Below are 21630 nucleotides of genomic sequence, written 5' to 3' on the forward strand. Positions count from 1 at the left end.
TTAGGCTCCAAAACAAAAGCTGAAATCTCTGAGAAAGTCATGAAAAAGGAAATGAGCCATGAGGAGCTCCTGTCCTCTTTGAAGGAGGTCAAGTCCTCCCACAGCCAGATGTCCATTACAGAGGGCCAGTCCCTGACTCTCAGGGCCAACATCCCTGGGGCCTCTGACATCAGGTGGATCCTGAATGGAGTGGAACTGGCGAACTCTGAGCAGCACAGATATGGAGTTTCTGGCAACGACCAGACCTTGACCATTAGGTCGGTCAGCCAGTGTGAGCAGGGGATCCTAACCTGTCAGGCTCAAACCATGCAAGGCCTGGTCCGCTGTCAGTTTGACACCACCATCACTGCCCAGCGCTCGGATGCACCCCGTATTCTGGTGCAGCCCAGGTCCCAGAATGTAAATGAGGGACAAAATGTCAGATTCACATGTGAACTTGCAGGAGAGCCGTCCCCTGACGTGGAGTGGTTGAAAGACAACGTGATCGTGAGTCGTTTCCTCCGGGACATTATTTGTTTTTCTAATAAACACAAGTTGTGTCTTTAAACAACTCTCTCTCTCTCTCTCTCTCTCTCTCTCTCTCTCTCTCTCTCTCTCTCTCTCTCTCTCTCTGTAGATTTGTGTCACATCCAACATTAGACTGAGCCGCTCCAAGACGGTCTACGCTCTGGAGATCTGTGAAGCCACAGTTGCAGACAGTGGCAAATACACGATAAAAGCCAAAAACCAGTTTGGACAGTGCTCTGCAACATCATCCCTCAATGTCCTCAGTAAGTTTTTACCGCATGTCGTCTGAACACAATTACTCACACTGTCCCAGTGTTTTTACTTGGCCTGGATACTAAACTTTGTGAGGAAAATGGCACCAAAGAAACATTTAAAATACCCTTAAATGAAAAGCACTCGAGCATCCCAGCATCCACTCAGTGGACGACTATTGTTCTGTATTTGTGGACGATATGAGACATGTGCTTGTCATTTGCATCCCGGCAGCTCTTGTTGAAGAACCAACCAAAATGATAATTGTGGAGCAAAGAGCTTCTACTGACGCTGCTGCCAGCATGCAGAAACATTTGTCTGGCTCATCGGTTCGTATGGAGGCATCTTCCATGCAGGCCAGCAGTTCCAGCTCCCACTCTGCTGCTGCCGCTGCCGAGTACTCGTTTGAGAGCATGTCTGCGACTAGCATGTCTGCCATGATGGCTGAGTCAGTGGTTTCCATGAGCTCCAGCAGCCAAACGATGGAAATGTCTGCCCACTCGCATGCCGAGGCCGCCTCCTCGCTGAGAGCCCTGACAACAGGGCTCCACAGAGGTGAGACACCTGAACCTGTCGCACAGCTGAACCCGTCGCACACTTCAACACACAGTAACACCAAGTAGTAATCTGAAACATCAATGTGAATGTGAGACAACCACACAACAGTTGAGGCGCTTATATTGATTGAAGATGTGGAAGAGAAAACGCGAAGTGCTGATAATAAAACATAATGAAGGTCATCAGTCAGTTGCCCAAGTAAAGTAGATTTTAGCTAATTTCACCAAAAGAATGACTCAAAGGGCCTAAAATAAATACATTTCAATGGAAGTGAGCAGATTTGCTCTGTTTGAAACATCAAAATACAAATGTATTGTCCGTTCACACACATTTGTTTTGCAACACAACCACAGACTGCATGTTAGGAGTGGATTTAGTCACTGTGATGTCACCGAGATGTCACCTTGCCATTTTGACAGGCGTCATCTTTGTTTCTAACCGTCACCATTTTGGTTTTTGCAACAAGATGTGACCTGAGGGAACGGAGCTAAGTACAACTCAATGCTGAATAACTTTTTTAAGACCAAAATATTCAAATTACTTTGATAAAGTGAAAACGCAGACGCCTCTGCCTGTCAATCAGCAGGTAAGCCCCGCCCCCTAAAGCATCTCCTGCTTTCTGGTCTGGTGGACTCTAAATGGACCATAATGTACTAAATGAACATCATGCTGGATTGAAGAAGACTTGAAACTAGAGATGAGTTAGAAGTTAAACTCTTCTTCATAGTTTACTGTTCGTTAAACAGTAACATCAAACCATCTGTTCTTTGACATCTATAAACTTATTTCTGTGGCTGTTTATCTTGATCATGAACTTAATCACAAATAAAGATCCTTCATCACTGACCTCGTTCTCCTCGTCGACAGGCTCTCCACCAAAGATTGAAGCTCTTCCACAGAGCGTGAGCGCCGAGCCGGGGAAGTCCCTGACAGTGGCGGGGGCATTCTCTGGAGACCCCTCCCCCTCTGTCCAGTGGGTCCGCTTGGGTCGGACTCTCCCTGACGGGAACGAGCGGTGCCACGTGGAGAACACCGCCGACCTCTCCACCCTGGTGATCTCGGCGGTGAAGGAGGGCGACGGCGGACCCTACACCCTCCGACTGTCCAACAAGCTCGGCTCCGACTCTGCAACTGTTAACGTTCACATTCGCTCCATGTAAAAAAAATAGGTGAATTTATATCCCCCGTTCCCTTCGTCCAGAACCTTTTTATTTAGATAATTAGCAACGATCAGCTACGTGATAAAGATCTGGATTTCTGTTCTTGTAAATATGAACTATTTTTGTACCAAACTTGACATTAATTTATGCCAAACTAGACTAAAGTCTAAAGTTGTTATAAAATGTGCCATATTGGACAATTATGACTTAGGATTTTTGAACCACTTTTCTGTGACATGTACATAATGTATATAGCCGAATTTAACGGTTATGGGAAATGTATGCATTGTTATTTATGACAATAATATTAACTGCAACTAAAGAACAGATGTTTTAACAGGAGAAAGTTTCCCCAGGAACGAATACCCTGACGAACCGAGCAACTAAACTGCGCCTCAACGACAAGTTGAAGTCTTAAGATTGCCTCAACAGGTAGAGAGGCTCCCTGTTGACGTTCTGAAACAGAAAGACAAAGTTATTGTTACGAACACGCGGCTGCGTGCGATATTACGCTTTCCTACGAGTTGTACCGTGAGCGTAAGACCCCGAGTGCTGTTTGCATCACCCTCATGTAAGCAGCACGAGCCGGCCTTGTGCTCAGACTGACTGTGTCGTACCGCCACTAAGCGATGACCAGCTCAGAGTGCGTGCGGCCTGCACTCTCAGCGTGTAGATCATTTCATTACAGAGCGCCGTGTCTGCACAGGACGGTCGGAGCGGCTTCCTCAAGCGTAACACCTCCTGGCCACCGTACAGGAAGTCCCTGCCGGCTCTGCTGTGCAGAAGCAGTGCCGCCTCTCGGAGGATAGCTAGCTAACTGATTTGTGTGTTGGAGTGTTTGTAGCTTTTAGTTATTTCACCGTGTCGGCAGTCGGACGGCTTCATTCGCCACAGAGACCCCACCTCCTGTGAGAGAAAAGAAAAGTCTCCCTGCACTTTGATTTAATTGATCTGTTAATGTAGAATTATATTTCATCCTCCTTGAGTTTTATGCATTTCTGATTTAATAAAGCATGATTTCAGCACTACCCCTGCTCTCCTCTTCATTGTGTTTTCATGGTCAACTGTCGCCTTAAACGTAGAGAAAAAAGATGCACTTTTCAATTTGGTGTGTGTGTGTGTGTGGGTGGGTGGGTGGGTGTGAAAAATGAAACACTCTGGATCCTCCATTTTATTCAGTGATGAACATGAACTCCTGATATTTGTATTTGATTCCTCATCTATGTGAATGTACACAGATCCTACGTGTTGGCAGTTACACAACAGTAACAGTACAGGTGCTAATTGGTCCCTTATGAAAGTATACAATGTGTAGTAATGTGTAGAGTATTTACACGACGTATCATATACATAATACAAATGGGTAAAGAAATACACAACATATTCAACAGAGAACATACAGCAGTTAAACTGGAGTTAAATGTTGTTTTTAATCTATTTACATGCCATAACGCTGCCTCCTGAATATCATCCAGATAATCCGACGTTTAACGCTGTGATGTCATGCAGAACTCTAAGCGCCCGTTCTAAATGTGTGAATACAGACGTTGATCCTCTTCACTCAGCGGTAAATACATTAAAGGGATAACCCACCGATACCAACGCATTCTGGAACCTCCCAGTTCACCCTCAACCGATATGTTTAGTATCGTAGCATCTTAGACATGTGACCTTATACGAAGTTCTGATGACCACACTCACTGCATATGGCGCTAGCTAGCTGGCTAAAATCCATCATGTCCCCCGTTGATCCTCCTCGGCCTGAACACAGATCTCAAATCATTCAAGTCTACATGGTGAACAGAAGCTTCCAGAGTAGGACTAGCAAAACCTGGACTAGCTAAACCAGGGCTAACTGGAGCAGGACTAGCTAAAACCAAGGCTAACTGGAGCTGGACTAGCTAAACCAGAGCTAGCTAAACATGGGCTAACTGTAGCTGGACTAGCTAAACCAGCGCTAACTGGAGCAGGACCAGCTATAGCCTACCAGGGTTAGCTAAACCAGGGCTTACTGGAGCTGGACTAGTTAAAACCAGGGCTAACTCGAACTGGACTAGCTAAACCATGCGTGTGCCTTTACAAAATGACATGTAAAGCAAATAATTAACACATTAGAATAAAAAAAAAAGTATAAACAGTAGAAATTACAAACGGAACAAACCAGAAATATGTTCTCAAAGGCATCTTAAAATACAATAACATTTAAAATAACATGTAATATGTACGTGGTTGTTGACACGGGTGGGGGGGGGGGGGGGGGGGGGGGAACGAGGGTGCAACGAAATTTAGGGAAAAGGAAATCCAGATCTTTAAAAGAGTGTCAGGAAAAAAAGTGCATATGCTTATGGGAATTGCACATTTCAAAGAGCAGCTACATGGATGTCACAAATCTAAATGTTTAGTGATAAAATCAGCCATTAAAGAAAATGACCAAATCATAATTTCATTTCTCCCTTCAGAGAAATTATTTAGTCGTCACTTTGTTACAAAAAACAAACAAACAAAATATAAATGGAGCAGAAAATGGTCTGATTCAAACTTCTCCTGTCTTCTGTTTACACCAAACTCCATTTAAAAATGTTGATATTTTTAAAAAAAAGATCCACTATGCAGACTAACAAAGTGTTCCTATAAAGGTCTGAGTCCTCGAGGCCTCGATGACTAGCCAGTGGGACGGAACGAAACCATGGAGACGGTGAGGATATCGAGACTCAGCCTCCTTTTCCACTTTCTGTCTCCTTCCAGCTGGAACTCACAAGGTAGTTCAAGACTGTAACATCTGAGCCACACTGACTCCGCCGACATGCACCAAATATTCTGCTTTAATTCCTACAAAGACAATATTCCTAATGCTTTACAAGGCAGATGAAAATTAATATTCTACTAATTGACGGGTCCTCGCTGCTTTGTGTCCGACGCACAGAGCTGTACAGAAAACAGGACGTGTCACAAAGTGGCGTCTGTATTTAGTGAATGTGTACATGTCGAGAATTATGCTTACATGACATCTCAGATTAGAAATATTGTCATATCAGAATAACAGCCGAATATGAGTGAGTGTAAACATAGTCGGTGTCAACAAAGCTGACTGCATAGAAAAGTTTCAATCAAAACCATGTTTTAGAAACATCCTCAATATGTCTCCATTACTAGTGACCTTTATATGGTTGGTTGGTTCCCCAAACAATGCTAACTTTGTTTAAAGTGCTTTAAAAATGTGACCACAGACCCAAACCTGGTCTCTGTAGCAGAGTCCAAGTCCAGCATCCATCCTTCAGAGGTCCATCTGAGGACTGAATTTGTCCCAGCAGCTGAGACTAGTCTGTCCCGTCTCAAAGACTCCTTCAAATGTGGCCTTCTTTTCCTGATCCAGAGGATCCAACTGATGGATCCCTTACCGGTCCATCGTATCCCAGGATTCCTTTTGACGACTGGATGTTAATCAACATGGCATCTACGAGGATAAACTCCGTCAGCCTGAAATTTATCATGAAGCTTCTCCTCCATCAGGATATAAAGTAAAAAAAAAACAAATATGAACTCTGGCACACTTCCGAGGGTATACCGAGTATTTGCCATCAGACTCGCCCCTCACTGCACCAACAGAAATATATTTTGGACATCATTTGTGCTACACAGTTACAGTCAAAGCTGAAAGTCAGAGGTCAAATGGTCAAAACCCAAAGTCACTGCTTTGAACTTTCACGTTCCTCTGCTTGACACCATGGCCTGGAACTTTTGTCAAACAACTTTTATCGATGGTCAGATCTCCATTTTCCACAACAAAAGTGAAGGGAAGACAAAGAAGTGAAAATATGAATCCCAAAGCAAAAGCTTTAACCGTAACAACTTTAGAAGTAGGTCATTCCATCAGGTTCGGAGGTTGTGGTCTCGGTGGTTCCCCCCCCGACCCAAAACACCGCCAAGCTGGATTTTGACTGGTTGATTTTGGGGATGCCAAGGCCTCCTGCTCTATGAAGACCAAAAGAGAACTGGGTCTGGCTGCTGCTACTGCTACTACTGGTGTTGAACTCAAAGTCCGGGTCAAGAGATGTATCCGTGGAAATAACCCATGAGGCCGGACGCCATTTTTTCAGGGTGTAGGGAGTCTTGACACGACGTTTTATTTTCTCTCCTGAAGTACTCAGACTGCCATCATCTGTCAGAGAAACATCGTCTAAGGAAGAGAGAGGGGAAACATTACTGGACAGATATAGCGCAGATGAGCATATTTATGGTACCTTTGCCCCCCTTGTTTTGGGGCCAGTCACGACAATCAGTTCTTAAACATCTGATATCGTCTCACCAGCAGAGTTGCAGGACGGGGACAGGTCTAGGGAACAAGGACGCTCACGCCTCTTGGCTCTGGTCAGTCCCATCTTGGTCTGCAGCAGACCTGAAACTTCTGGAGCTGAAGCTTCTGTGGTTTCTGGAAGGTCTGGAGCTGGATTTGCTGATACTGAAACCTCTAAAACTGAGGCTTCTCGATTCATGACTGGAGCTTCTGGACCTGAGGCTTGAGGTTTTAGGGCTTGCATTTCTGGAGCAATGGTTAGAGCATGTAAATCTAGGGCTTTTGAAGCTGTGGTTGAGGTGGTCAGGTCATGTGCTTGGGAATCTAGGGGTCCTGGGGCCTCTAGAACTAGCACTGGAGCTTTTGCTGAGTTTTGAACTGAATCACTACAGCCTGGTACCAGTGCAATGGCAGTAGAATGGACCAGATGGGCTTTTGGGCTTCTGGTAGATTCAGGGGTCAATACTGGTTCTGGAAATAGGGTTCTTTGGCTGCATGGACCTGTATCTGAGCCATGTGGTTTTGGGTCATGGCCTGATGCAGCTCGTCCTGCTGGACCAAAAAACAGAATTTTATTTTCAAGAGTTGAAACTGGAGCCAGGGAAGCAGTCACCTGCTGGCTTTCCGAATGTGACTCAGGTTTAGGACTGATGGCCTTACCCTGACTGACCTCTGAACCAATCATCCTTTCAGGTTCAACCTCTAAACCCTGGACCTTGATGTTTGATCCCAGCGCTGTCCTGTTGTTGTTGTTGTTGGAGTTTGAGCCTTGTTCCGACAGGATGTTGCCTGCTCGTGACTGGCGATGATGCAGACAAGGAAGAGGCTTGCTCTCAGCTGGCAGCTGTTCTCTTCTCAGCAGGGGTTCATGTTCATCTGGACTGGAGTGGAGCTGGTTCATTGTGTTGTCCTCTCCTCCGATCACCCCCCCCTCCACCTTGTCCTCCTCCTCCAGCTGTGGCCCTGCTGGATTGGTACGACCAACGCCAATCACCTGATTTGTCACCAGGGACGGGACACCCACGCTGCAGCCATTGGTGACCACCACTTTGGAGTGGACTCGGCCTCCAGAGCCTCTTGTGCTGGTGTTGTTAGTCACCGTGGTAACCTGCTGGGGCTCAGCAGCTGTGGCAACTGTTACTGCGTTCATTTTAGCAACACCAGTTTCCACCTGAAATACAGCACATTACTAAACTTGTTTATTAACAAAAGTAGTGATCTTTACCTTGAAGAAGACTGTAATTAAATACTGTTAGCTAACGATGGACCCATACCTCAAGTATGCAACTGGAATAGTTGATATACAGATATAGATATACTTAAACATAACTTCACCTGCCAACTGAAGCACATCAAATCAAACCTCCAAAACGATTCCAGCGATTCTGTACCACAATCTACCCACAAGTCTACTGTCTATCAGGTCCTACTGTACCTGTCTGTGATTCGGATTGAGCTTTCCTAGCTTCAGTCTGGAAGAGGCCGAGGTTGTTTTGGGGAGAAGGTGGAGACTGGTGGGCCTCTTGGGCAGGTTCTGCTGTTTGGGGAGGGGGTGGATGTAGGAGGAGGGACCCCCCAGTTCACCCTGAAGAGCCAACGGTGAGTTGTCTGCCTACAGGTAGGACACGAACAGATCTCCGGTTACTACACCAGCGTTCAGTGAGGTATTGGTAGTACTGAACCTCGGTACTATGTGTTCTGTACCAGGAGTACCTCAGCAGTTTGTAGTATCTGATGGTACAGCAGGTTGTTCGTTTGTTGCTCTATTGAACCAAACTGTTTCTGTGAACGTTCCAGCAAGTTTTCTTCAGAACATTCTCTCAAGTTCTTATCAACCTGCAAAGACAGAATGTTGATGTTAACGATGTGTTGAGATGGAAGTGGTCTGCAAAAATATGAGCAAATTAAAAAAAAAGACCTGTTTGCAGTTGAGTTTGGTGGCCTCCAGGTCTTCTTCTGTCAGCTGCAAGCAGGCTTGGACACTGGGAACAGTGCCACCTGGAGGACAGCAGGGAGGATGACACGTCCACAAAAAACATAATTTACCGGACATATTTATTCTGAAATAAGATCAAATGGAGGACACAGGAAGGGGCCGGGCTTAACCTCTATATCTATCCAACAGACTAACAGGCAGCCAACAGGCTGGGAGGTTCGAGCTCTACTTGTTGCTGCGGGTTTTCAGCTTGGTTATTGACTAACACTAGCTAGCCCCCATCTTTTCTCTGATGCTAAAGCTACATGCTACATTCATTGTGCAGGAAATGAGTCAGCAGGTGTGTGTGTGTGTGTGTGTGTGTGTGTGTGTGTGTGTGTGTGTGTGTGTGTGTGTGTGTGTGTGTGTGTGTGTGTGTGTGTGTGTGAGTGTGTGTGACAGACCCACCGGACTCTGAGATGGTGCGGAGGGTGGAGCCAGGTGGCATGGCGGCGCTGCTCGGCTCTCTGCTGTCTGAAGTGGACGAGCGAGCTTGACTCTGACAGACAGAGAGAGAGGGAGAGAGAGAGAGATAGTTGAATGAGCATCATGACAGTTGTTTTGTTCGTGTCCTCTCTAACTAACTTGTACCTGAGCCTGCTGTCTTTCATAGTTGATGGAGTTTCTGTTCTTTTCAGAACCTTCTGAACCACTCGTGGTTGTCTTGACAACAGATGCTTGTTGGCTGTCTCCCTGGAGATTCTTGACCACGCCCACCTGGAGGTCCTCAATGTAGGGAGAGGCGGAACCAACCTGAGGAGGCCAGCGGCCCTGAGACAGGTTCCTTAAAGGGAATGGAGTACTTTATTAATTGTGTCTACCTGTGGTTGTGTACATGTGGTTTCATACCTGTGGTTGTGTATCATGTATACCTGTGGTTGTGTACCGTGTGTACCTGTGGTCATGTACCTGTGGTCGTGTACCTGTGGTTGTGTACCGTGTACCTGTGGTTGTGTATCGTGTATACCTGTAGTTGTGTACCTGTGGTTGTGTATCGTGTATACCTGTAGTTGTGTACCTGTGGTTGTGTACCCTGTGTACCTGCGGTTGTGTACCATGTGTACCTGTGGTTGTGTATCATGTATACCTGTGGTTGTGTACCTGTGGTTGTGTACCCTGTGTACCTGTGGTTGTGTACCGTGTGTACCTGTGGTTGAGTACCTGTGGTTGTGTGTCGTCATCAGTGTGAGTTCACACAGTCTCTCTTCGGCACACTGAGCGGTGAGTCGAGCCTCGGCGTCCTGGTCCCAGCAGTCCTCCATCGTCTCCTTCAGGGAACGCAAAGCCTAAAAATAAAGTGCACATAGTCAAGGACACAGTACTACTGTAATAACTACAAACAGATGTACAGCACCGTCAACCAGAGCACAAACTCCTCAGAAATATCAAGTTAACAAGTGTCTGTCTGAGGTGGAACTGTGAACTGGGACCGGGTGAGACTGGGTGAGACTGGGAACACTAACCAGACTGTTCTCCTTCCAGGATGCAGGGAATCTGGGTCTGTGTTTTTCTCTGGCAACTAGGATCTGCATCTCCTCAAAACTGGGATGATTCCCGAGCTCGGCCTGGAACGCCATCTGGTACTCTGGTACTGCTTCACCTAAACGGGTACACATTAGGGCCATAATACTGTAATACTGGCGACAGAGGACAATCTTTATACAGGTCTGACCGGCAACAGAGGACAGTCTTTATACTGGTCTGACTGGAGACAGCACCGTCTTTATACTGGTCTGACCGGAGACAGAGGACAGTCTTTATACTGGTCTGACTGGAGACAGAGGACAGTCTTTAAAAGACTGGTCTCACTGGAGACAGACTTTTGGTTTTAGTTGTTTTTGCTTGTAATCAAATGTTCGCTGCTGGCCGAAGGCCGTCAGGATGACTGGAACTAAACGACCCAAAACAGACGATGGATGACTATGGACCAGTTTATTGGATGACTATGGACCAGTTTACTAAATGACTATGGACCAGTTTACTAAATGACTATGGACCAGTTTACGGAATGACTATGGACCAGTTTATTGGATGACTATGGACCAGTTTACTGGATGACTATGGACCAGTTTATTGGATGACTATGGACCAGTTTACTGGATGACTATAGACCAGTTTACTGAATGACTATGGACCAGTTTATTGGATGACTATGGACCAGTTTACTGGATGACTATGGACCAGTTTACTGAATGACTATGGACCAGTTTACTGGATGATTATGGACCAGTTTACTGGATGAAGGAGGACCAGTTTACTTGATGACTATGGACCAGTTTACTGGATGAATATGGACCAGTTTACTGGATGATTATGGAGCAGTTTATTGGATGACTATGGACCAGTTTACTGGATGATTATGGACCAGTTTATTGGATGACTATGGACCAGTTTACTGGATGATTATGGACCAGTTTACTGGATGACTATGGACCAGTTTACTTGATTATTATGGACCAGTTTACTGGATGACGGAGGACCAGTTTACTGGATGATTATGGACCAGTTTACTGGATGACGGAGGACCAGTTTACTGGATGATTATGGACCAGTTTATTGGATGACTATGGACCAGTTTACTGGCTGATTATGGACCAGTTTACTGGATGACTATGGACCAGTTTACTTGATTATTATGGACCAGTTTACTGGATGACAGAGGACCAGTTTACTTGATGATTATGGACCAGTTTACTGGATGACGGAGGACCAGTTTACTTGATTTATAACACAGAACCTTGTTCCTGGTTCTGAACCAGGTGTGCAGTGCTGCAGTGACCCACCTGGGAACAGGTGCGAGCACCTCCTGAAGCTCTCCCAGTACAGCAGCCCCAGAGCGTAGACATCAACCTGCTTCAGCGCCGACTCACAGTCTCGGAGGTTCAGGGCTCCACCCAGGACCTCTGGAGCCATGTAGCGGACTGTCCCCACCTACCAAGACACGCAGGTCAACGCCGTCATCTTCTTACACCTGGTCTCATCTTACACCTGGTCTTATCTTACACCTGTTCTTATCTTACACCTAGTCTCATCTTACACCTGTTCTTATCTTACACCTGGTCTCATCTTACACATGGTCTCATCTTTAACCTGGTCTCATCTTACACCTGTTCTTATCTTACACCTGGTCTCATCTTACACATGGTCTCATCTTTAACCTGGTCTCATCTTACACCTAGTCTTATCTTACACCTGTTCTTATCTTACACCTGGTCTCATCTTACACATGGTCTCATCTTACACCTAGTCTTATCTTACACCTGTTCTTATCTTACACCTGGTCTCATCTTACACCTGGTCTCATCTTACACCTGTTCTTATCTTACACATGGTCTCATCTTTAACCTGGTCTCATCTTACACCTAGTCTTATCTTACACCTGTTCTTATCTTACACCTGGTCTCATCTTACACCTGTTCTTATCTTACACCTAGTCTCATCTTACACCTGGTCTCATCTTACACCTGTTATCATCTTACACCTGTTCTTATCTTACACCTGGTCTCATCTTACACATGGTCTCATCTTTAACCTGGTCTCATCTTACACCTAGTCTTATCTTACACCTGGTCTCATCTTACACCTGGTCTCATCTTACACCTAGTCTTATCTTACACCTGGTCTCATCTTACACCTGATCTCATCTTACACCTGGCCTCATCTTACACCTGTTCTTATCTTACACCTGGTCTCATCTTACACCTGGTCTCATCTTACACCTGTTCTTATCTTACACCTAGTCTCATCTTACACCTGTTCTCATCTTACACCTGTTCTTATCTTACACCTGGTCTCATCTTACACATGGTCTCATCTTTAACCTGGTCTCATCTTACACCTGGTCTTATCTTACACCTGGTCTCATCTTACACCTAGTCTTATTTTACACCTGGTCTCATCTTACACCTGGTCTCATCTTACACCTGGCCTCATCTTACACCTAGCCTCATTACCACGATCACATGACCTGACCTCAGATATGGCCATGGCGTCATCGTCTCCGGGGCGGCAGGGCCGGCTTCCTGTCAGCCTCATGGACAGACCAAAGTCAGCAAGGACGCAGGACAGATCGGATCGGACCAGGATGTTCCTGCTGGTCACGTCTCTGTGGGCCACTGCTGGTTTGTACTGGTCTGAGTGGAAACAGGAGAGTCTTTATACTGGTCTGAGTGGAGACAGGACAGTCTTTATATTGGTCTGACTGGAGACAGGACAGTCTTCATACTGGTCTGACTAGAGACAGGACAGTCTTTATACTGGTCTGACTGGGGACAGAACAGTCTTTATACTCGTCTGACTGGAGACAGAACGGTTTTTATAGACCGTCAGTCTGCAGGTGGAGGTTTTCATGTATCGCCGTTTATCCAAGACGTTCATCTTTTTATCTTTAAAAAGTTAAAAAAATCTCTGTCTGTTTTCCAGAACCTTTATTGAAATTTGAATAACTTCTCTGCTTCCAGATAAGTCTCAGACTTAACCCGTCATGTTCTGGTGGGGAGTTTACTGCGGTCCAACCTTTAATTAGGAACAGCTGTTTCCTGTGAGTTTGTATATGTAATGACTGGACTCTTCCACCAGGTGGAGCCAAGGCGTCCTTATGAGAGCTTCATGCAACCATAAAGAACCAGAGAACAACAGATTTACAGGAACGTAGACCCAGGATCTGTGGATCCTGATGCCTCTTCAGTCGTTATAACTACAACCATAAAGTCATAAAATAGTAGTCGTGACAACAACAACAACAACTACAACAACAATAATACCTCCACTATAGAGCTCCGTGTGCAGGTAGGCGAGTCCTCTGGTCACGCCGTGAGTCATCCTGCAGCAGGTAGACCAGTCCACTGTGTGGACAGACAGGTAGCGAGACAGACAACCCTGAGACAGACAGACAGACAGACAGGCAGGTTTACTCTTTGTTTTGTAGTCTTTGAATGACACAAAGATGATGTTTTCTCATGTATGAAACATTTCTGTGTATTTGAATCAATGACATCACGATGGATGAATGTGAGACAGGAAAGCTGGTATTTACTGTCTGACTGCAGCAGGGGAATGCAGTGAACCAGCCATCTGTGTGTGTGTGTGTGTGTGTGTGTGTGTGTGTGTGTGTTAGTGTGTGTGTGTGTGTAAATAAACTGTGTGGTTATAAACAGGAAGTTGACATTGTTTATGTGTAATGTTGTGAATGAGAGATAGTAATGATAAAGATTTGATTTGCTGTGTGTGTGTGTGTGTGTGTGTGTGTGTGAGGTCCGTCAGACAGACAGGAAGTAGGACTGAAGGCGCCGTCTTCCAGCACAATAACATGATTAGTGGAGTCAGCCAGTCTGCTGTCTGCTGCCCCCTACAGGCGGCTGAGAACATTCCAGGGTAAACACAGAGCAGCTGATCCTTCGTCCAGCTAACATGCAGTTTGTCCTGAAGAAACCTCAGGGTCATTAAACTAGAGGACAATCTGGCAACTTTACTTACTTTATGTTACTATCTACTTGGCCTCATATCAGGATAATTTCCCTAAAATGAGTATGATTAACGATATTACCCTGACAAACATCATGGTGCTTAAAACTCTTAAATGGCACTCATGTTGTTTTCTTATGAAACAAATCATATCATATATATGAAACATTTCAAATCATAAAGTCTCCCTGCCAAAATTCAGCATAAATAAATTAACACATCTCACTCGTGATGATACTTACGATTATCTTGACAATAACAAACTCACCACCATCGACTTATTGTGACTTATTGCAATCACGATAAAAACCTCTATCGTCCCATCCCTACTTTAACAATCAACAAATAATATGTTTGTACTTTTAATTGGGTCAGAGGCAATAACTAAAAAGAATGCAATGGAAGAAGATGAGCCAGCTATCGTGGTGATGACTACCCTTTCTTACATGAGGGTAGTACTCCATGACGATCAGGAACTCTGGTCGCCCGTCGGCCGCTGTCCTTTCTTCAGCGGTCAGAAAGCGAGCGATGTTGTCGTGTTGCTGCAGCAGCGGCAGACAGTAGATGGAGCGCTCGCTGACGTAGTTCTGCCGATTAGCTGAGCTGAAGAGTTTGACGGCCACGCAGCGCTCGTTAAGACAGCCACGAAACACTGTTCCATAACGACCCCGACCAATCAGCTGTTAGGAGGAAGGAGAAAGTCAGTCGTGAGAGAGATAAAGGGACAGACTCATGGCGTTCCTCAGGGTTGGATTTTAGATCCTCTGATATTCAAGTTTCATATGTTTAGACTCTATATACTCAAACAGGTAAAAAGTGATTTAAAATATTTATATTGTAGTGCCATTAACTACAGTTGTTGCACTCTGGTCTCTAACTGCTCAGGTACTTAGTTCTCTACCCACTCAAGTACACTGGTCTCTACCTGCTCAGGTATTCAATTCTCTACCTGCTGAGGTACTCTGGTCTCTACCTGCTCAGGTATTCAGTTATCTACCTGCTGAGGTACTCTGGTCTCTACCTGCTCAGGTATTCAGTTCTCTACCTGCTGAGGTACTCTGGTCTCTACCTGCTCAGGTATTCAGTTCTCTACCTGCTGAGGTAATCTGGTCTCTACCTGCTCAGGTACACTGGTCTCTACCTGTTCAGGTATTCAGTTATCTACCTGCTGAGGTACTCTGGTCTCTACCTGCTCAGGTATTCAGTTCTCTACCTGCTGAGGTACTCTGGTCTCTACCTGCTCAGGTATTCAGTTCTCTACCTGCTGAGGTACTCTGGTCTCTACCTGCTCAGGTATTCAGTTCTCTAGCTACTGAGGTACTCTGGTCTCTACCTGCTCAGGTACTCAGTTCTCTACCTGCTGAGGTAATCTGGTCTCTACCTGCTGAGGTAATCTGGTCTCTTTGTTTTTTTATATTTGAGGTACCTGCTGATGTACTCTGGTCTCTACCTGCTCAGGTATTCAGTTCTCTACCTGCTGAGGTATTCAGTTCTCTACCTGCTGAGGTACTCTGGTCTCTACCTGCTCAGGTATTCAGTTCTCTACCTGCTGAGGTAATCTGGTCTCTACCTGCTCAGGGACTCTGGTCTCCAAAGAGACCAAAATTAGAGTGAGACGATTAATCAGCAAACAGAAAGACTTCAGATGAATCTTGTTTCTGGATTTGGAAGTTCAAAAACCGATGTTTTTTTATATTTCATGTTTCTGTTGAAACATCCGTGTGTGTGTGTGTGCGTATATGTGTATGTGTGTTTGTGTATGTGTGTATATGTGTGTGTATGTGTGCGTACATGTGTGTGTTTACCTCCAGCAGTTTCAGGTGATCCAGGTCGACAGCAGCGTCTGTGTTTGCTGCCTCCATCACATCCAGAGCTGACAGACTGTGTTTCTGCTTCCCTGAATACACAAACACACAAGCTTAGTATGTATTATTAATCTCTAGTGTGTGTGTGTGTGAGTGTATATGTGTGTGGGGGTTTGTGTGTGTATGTGGGTGTGGGTATTGTGTGTGTGTGTGTGTGTGTGTGTGTGTGTATGGGTGGGTGTGTGTTCGAGCACCTTTCATTATCCGGTATCCCAGGAACAACGCCACTATGACGAAGGCTGCTATGGCTACGGTTACCAGGGCGATGAGCACAGTCTCCTCCCGCCGCAGTGGCTGGTGATCTGTTGGATGATGACATCACCATGACGAATTCAGTAACATGAAGTTCAGACAACCATGAGGAGACAGAGTCACGGATCAATCACGTTTCCTGCTGTATTGAAGGTAAACAAATTAATGTTATAAATATCGTCTCACATCATCACAAACTTCCAAACCCTTTTAATCAACCTTTCTATTGTCCAAGAAATGTTTCTATCACTCAGTCAACGTTTCTATCACCCAGTCAACGTTTCTATCACCCAGTCAACGTTTCTATCATCCAGTCAACGTTTCTATCACCCAGTCAACGTTTCTATCATCCAGTCAACGTTTCTATCACCCAGTCAACGTTTCTATCATCCAGTCAACGTTTCTATCACCCAGTCAACGTTTCTATCATCCAGTCAACGTTTCTATCATCCAGTCAACGTTTCTATCACTCAGTCAACGTTTTCTATCACCCAGTCAACATTGCTATCACTCAGTCAACGTTTCTATCATCCAGTCAACGTTTCTATCACTCAGTCAACGTTTCTATCATCCAGTCAACGTTTCTATCATCCAGTCAACGTTTCTATCATCCAGTCAACGTTTCTATCACCCAGTCAACGTTTCTATCATCCAGTCAACGTTTCTATCATCCAGTCAACGTTTCTATCACTCAGTCAACGTTTCTATCACTCAGTCAACGTTTCTATCACTCAGTCAACGTTTCTATCATCCAGTCAACGTTTCTATCACCCAGTCAACGTTTCTATCACTCAGTCAACGTTTCTATCACTCAGTCAACGTTTCTATCATCCAGTCAACGTTTCTATCACTCAGTCACCGTTTCTATCACTCAGTCAACGTTTCTATCACCCAGTCAACGTTTCCATCATCCAGTCAACGTTGCTATCATCCACCCAGTCAATTATTATATCATAAACAACATTTTAAGCAATATATTTATGATACACTTTTAGATGGTGGTGGATTTTACAGTTTTTTTCAGTCGCTTTGGTGCTTTTCTCACATCACTATTAACATTTTCACAGCAGTTAGTGCATTTCTCAAAACAATAAGTGCAAACTGCAAAACCTAGTGGATAACCTGCAAAAGCACGTCACTTGCTCAAAATGGATAGTCCATTCCTCCAAAGCAAGTATTCATGTCAATGAAACTGCCAGTGTCATCAAAATGAGAAGTTTTGACACCATCGTTTATGAACAAGATAGTCAAATGGCTTTGTCATGTTTTCATTATGACAGTTTATTCTCTCAGTGTTTTCCAATGCAAAAAAAGGTCAGAACTCGGTGACACTACCTGAAAAAGACAGCACTATACACTACTTGTACAGCCATTTGAAAACTACAGTAAAGTTACACATTGCTGTAGTTAGGGGAGTAAGTGAGTACAAGACATTTTTACTGTATATGCTCTTTGCAATTCTACAGCATTGTGCAAAAGAAATATTACATAATACATATTTTCATCTACATCACAACGGATATCATCCCTTGCAATGCAGTGAGGAAAGTATCTCCTGGAGTGAGTGAAAGCTGAAGTTCACCTGAGAGCAATTGTTCAATTTAGGAGATATTTCCAGGAAAAAAATTATAAAGAAAGGTATCAAATTTGCTTGGCAGAATTTGATAACTAATTCAACAGTTTTGCATGTAATGACTCAAGCAATGAAATGAAGACTATTAGTTTTATTGGGAGCAACTATTCAGCATCCATAAGTATAGTTCATTTTGACTGACATGACATAAGCAAATGATAATATTATAAAACAGCAGAGAATTGTATGAAAGCAACTAATACATGTCCAAAAGCATTTGCAATTTGTTCAGAGGAAGGACACATTGCTACTATGATGTGCACAAATGACTAAATGTTGAACTAATAGTTATGAGAATTTTCATTCTGATCTGAGAAAAGCACCAAAGCGACTGAGAAAAACTGTAACTGTATAACGGATTTTTAAGTTATCAGAGAAACAACCTGAGCTAACGTTAGCGGCAGCTCGGCTCGCTGTCCCTCCAGGATATCCTGCGTCCAACAAGCGTCCACACTGCTGTAAAGGATCTGATTACTTCCTCCTCCACTGAAATGTTTTGCCTGACCCACATACGAGGCATTGGTCAGACCGGCTCACCTGTCAGTGTGTCGTCCCCCCTGTCCGTCTTCATCAGCCTCAGGGCGGGCGTGTTGGCGGTGGGCGGGGCCTCTGTGAAGTTGGCATTGCAGAGGTCTTGACTGCAACAGCAGAATCGGTAGCTGCCATTCTGGATCTGAGAGGGCGTCACTGTTACCAGGCAACGGTCGCTATGACACTCCTGCTGGTTGCCAATGTGAGTCCAGCAGCCTGCAAAACAGGAAACAGTTTTTTTTAATTTTGAAACAAACGTTCAGATTCAAACCGTGTTGATGTGAGTCTCACCCTGCTTGACCAGGTGGATTTCCCCATCTGGTCTCTTTTCCCACAATCCATAGCAGCGGGAGCCGCGGATGCAGCGAACTGTGCCGTTCTCTCGCACCACTCCATTGGTTGGCCCATTGTAAGGCTCTGCCTCCTGCTCAGTGAAGGCACACTGTCTGTCCTCCAACTGTAAACCTGGACACATAAAGACACCTGAAGCTGGTCCAGACCAGATACCCCTGTACCTGGTCTAAGTCCAAGTCCGACAGCAACAAAATAACAGGCCAGAAACAAGGAGGCAGTGTGATGCTGCCTCAGGCGGCCGGTGTCCCGTTAGAGGAGCTCATTAATCCGATGTCCCAACATCTCATCTCTCAGAATGCCACTCTGACTTTCAGAACCACAGTTGATCAACAACGGAGTGAAAAGTTGTTCATGTTTCCATGTGAACCCGACCTGTCAGAGAGCTGAGCAACTGAACCCACATGAATTCCATGCTACAAGAAGATTTACTGCCTGTGTTGCATTCAGGGCCTGTCACACCAGCCCACAGCCCTGGTCGCCCTGGTAGCCCACAACCCTTGTAGCCATGGTAGCCCACAACCCTGGTCGCCCTGGTAGCCCACAACCCTTGTAGCCATGGTAGCCCACAGCCCTGGTCGCCCTGGTAGCCCACAACCCTGGTAGCCATGGAAGCCCACAGCCCTGGTCGCCCTGGTAGCCCACAACCCTGGTAGCCATGGAAGCCCACAGCCCTGGTCGCCCTGGTAGCCCTGGTAGCCCACAACCCTGGTAGCCATGGAAGCCCACAGCCCTGGTCGCCCTGGTAGCCCACAACCCTGGTAGCCATGGAAGCCCACAGCCCTGGTCGCCCTGGTAGCCCACAACCCTGGTAGCCATGGAAGCCCACAGCCCTGGTCGCCCTGGTAGCCCACAACCCTGGTAGCCCACAACCCTGGTAGCCATGGTAGCCCACAGCCCTGGTCGCCTTGGTAGCCCTGGTAGCCCACAACCCTGGTAGCCATGGTAGCCCACAGCCCTGGTCGCCCTGGTAGCCCACAACCCTGGTAGCCCACAACCCTGGTAGCCCATTTTGGGGGGGGAAATTTCAAATTGCCATTAAAAAATAAGTGGATGACTAGGAAATCTGCTCTTTAGATGATCATAATGTCCTTCTCTCCAGAGGATGAGCTAATCTTTCCTCTAGCGCCACCTTCAGGACAAACTGTACATGTCTTTACTTCCAGCTACTTGAGGCCTGAAAAGTAAAAAAAAAGTTGTAAATCCTAAATTCCTTCACAGTGGAGTCTGAATGCCCCCACCCCCCAAACTGTGTCGGCGCCACACACACACTTAGTCTACCACACACACACACACACACACACACACTTAGACTACCACACACACACACACACATACACACACTTAGTCTACCACACACACACACACACACATACTAAAACTACCACACACACACACACACACACACACTTAGACTACCACACACACACACACACACACACACACACTTAGACTACCACACACACACACACACACACACTTAGACTACCACACACAGATAAGCTTGATAAAACGCACGACACACACATACACATTCCACCTTCCTCTCATTGTGTGTATGTGTGTGTCATGCGTTTTATCAAGCTTATCTGAAAAAAAAAAAAAAAAAACCTGACAGACTGGTTGACGACAGTCAGGGTGTGTCTCTGTGTGTGTGTGTGTGTGTGTGTGTCATGACTTAATTGAAGAAGCAATTAATCAAATGAACAAACAGGAATGTGAGTGAGTTCTTCTAACACACTCTACTCTACTAACTGATGCTTCTGAGAACTGGCAGCAGTGCATGTTGGGAATTGAAGTTCTTTAGTATTCTTTCTAAGCAAGTTAGCGAGTAACTCGGCTAATAGTGCTAAGCTAGGCTAATAGTTAACCTCTGCTTCCAGTCCCGGTGCTAAGCTAGGCTAATAGATGTGATGTCATGTGATGATGAACTGACCAGTGACTGCAGGCAGCAGCAGGACACACAGACACGCTGTTAATGAAGCGCCACCCACACCGGCCATGTTGGATCCACCTCACTGATCCCGGGTCAGACAGTCCTGAAGGAAAAAGACATGCAGCATCTCTTCTGGAAGAAACAGAAGCAGCACTTTACTGTTACAAACACGTTTTACATGAATTCAACACAGAAACACAGTACAAGTCCCTAATCTTTCTCTCATCCGGTCTCTGCGGCAAGAGGGGTAGACCCTGGGCTGAACCTGGGTCCTGGCTGGTGTGGTAGACCCCCAGCTGCACCTGGGTCCTGGCTGGTGTGGTAGACGCCGGGCTGAACCTGGGTCCTGGCTGGTGTGGTAGACGCCGGGCTGCACCTGGGTCCTGGCTGGTGTGGTAGACCCCCAGCTGCACCTGGGTCCTGGTTGGTGTGGTAGACCCCCGGCTGCACCTGGGTCCTGGTTGGTTTGGTAGACGCCGGGCTGAACCTGGGTCCTGGCTGGTGTGGTAGATGCCGGGCTGCACCTGGGTCCTGGCTGGTGTGGTAGACCCCCGGCTGCACCTGGGTCCTGGCTGGTGTGATAGATGCCGGGCTGAACCTGGGTCCTGGCTGGTGTGGTAGACCCCCGGCTGCACCTGGGTCCTGGCTGGTGTGGTAGACGCCGGGCTGAACCTGGGTCCTGGCTGGTATGGTGTTGTAAAGCTCCAGTCCAGGATCCATGTGGGTTTCTGGTCATCAGTCCAGGCCAGGCTCAGGGGGGTCGGGTCTTACAGTCTGACTGCTAGTCTTACTACCAACCAGCTTTAATCAGACCTCAGTACGTTTCTCACTGTTGACCATTACATCTAATATT

At 45.9% G+C, this 21630-nt stretch overlaps 2 protein-coding genes across 6 annotated transcripts in view; one reads left to right on the forward strand and one right to left on the reverse strand.

Annotated features, from left to right (window-relative positions):
* ttn.1 (titin, tandem duplicate 1) overlaps nt 1-3505 on the forward strand; it is a 168373-nt gene extending 164868 nt beyond the window's left edge. For both annotated transcript variants that reach the window (XM_084022712.1, XM_084022713.1), the window contains 4 exons: nt 5-486; nt 617-770; nt 994-1314; nt 2185-3505. In XM_084022712.1, coding sequence (XP_083878838.1) covers nt 5-486; nt 617-770; nt 994-1314; nt 2185-2477 — 1250 coding nt within the window. In that variant the 3' untranslated portion in view covers nt 2478-3505. The remainder of the gene's footprint in view (nt 1-4; nt 487-616; nt 771-993; nt 1315-2184) is intronic.
* A 1568-nt stretch (nt 3506-5073) lies between these two features.
* The window catches only part of LOC311021873 (bone morphogenetic protein receptor type-2-like), a 17490-nt gene continuing 933 nt past the window's right edge, over nt 5074-21630 (reverse strand). The window contains exons 2-20 of one of the 4 annotated variants that reach the window (XM_084022747.1): nt 20778-20909; nt 18782-18955; nt 18497-18706; nt 16269-16376; nt 16015-16106; nt 14656-14889; nt 13510-13624; nt 12719-12879; nt 11530-11677; nt 10210-10346; nt 9908-10032; nt 9338-9530; nt 9155-9245; nt 8690-8769; nt 8485-8607; nt 8207-8383; nt 7432-7942; nt 6784-7320; nt 5074-6654 (exon numbers count right to left, since the gene is read on the reverse strand). In XM_084022747.1, coding sequence (XP_083878873.1) covers nt 6329-6654; nt 6784-7320; nt 7432-7942; nt 8207-8383; nt 8485-8607; nt 8690-8769; nt 9155-9245; nt 9338-9530; nt 9908-10032; nt 10210-10346; nt 11530-11677; nt 12719-12879; nt 13510-13624; nt 14656-14889; nt 16015-16106; nt 16269-16376; nt 18497-18706; nt 18782-18955; nt 20778-20844 — 3609 coding nt within the window. In that variant the 5' untranslated portion in view covers nt 20845-20909 and the 3' untranslated portion in view covers nt 5074-6328. Of the gene's footprint in view, nt 6655-6783; nt 7943-8206; nt 8384-8484; nt 8608-8689; nt 8770-9154; nt 9246-9337; nt 9531-9907; nt 10033-10209; nt 10347-11529; nt 11678-12718; nt 12880-13509; nt 13625-14655; nt 14890-16014; nt 16107-16268; nt 16377-18496; nt 18707-18781; nt 18956-20777; nt 20910-21630 lie in introns of all 4 variants that reach the window. The other 3 variants (XM_084022746.1, XM_084022745.1, XM_084022744.1) reach the window with 3 other exon arrangements.

The sequence above is a fragment of the Eutrigla gurnardus genome, assembly GCF_963514095.1.
Source record: "Eutrigla gurnardus genome assembly, chromosome: 12".
NCBI lineage: Eukaryota > Metazoa > Chordata > Actinopteri > Perciformes > Triglidae > Eutrigla > Eutrigla gurnardus.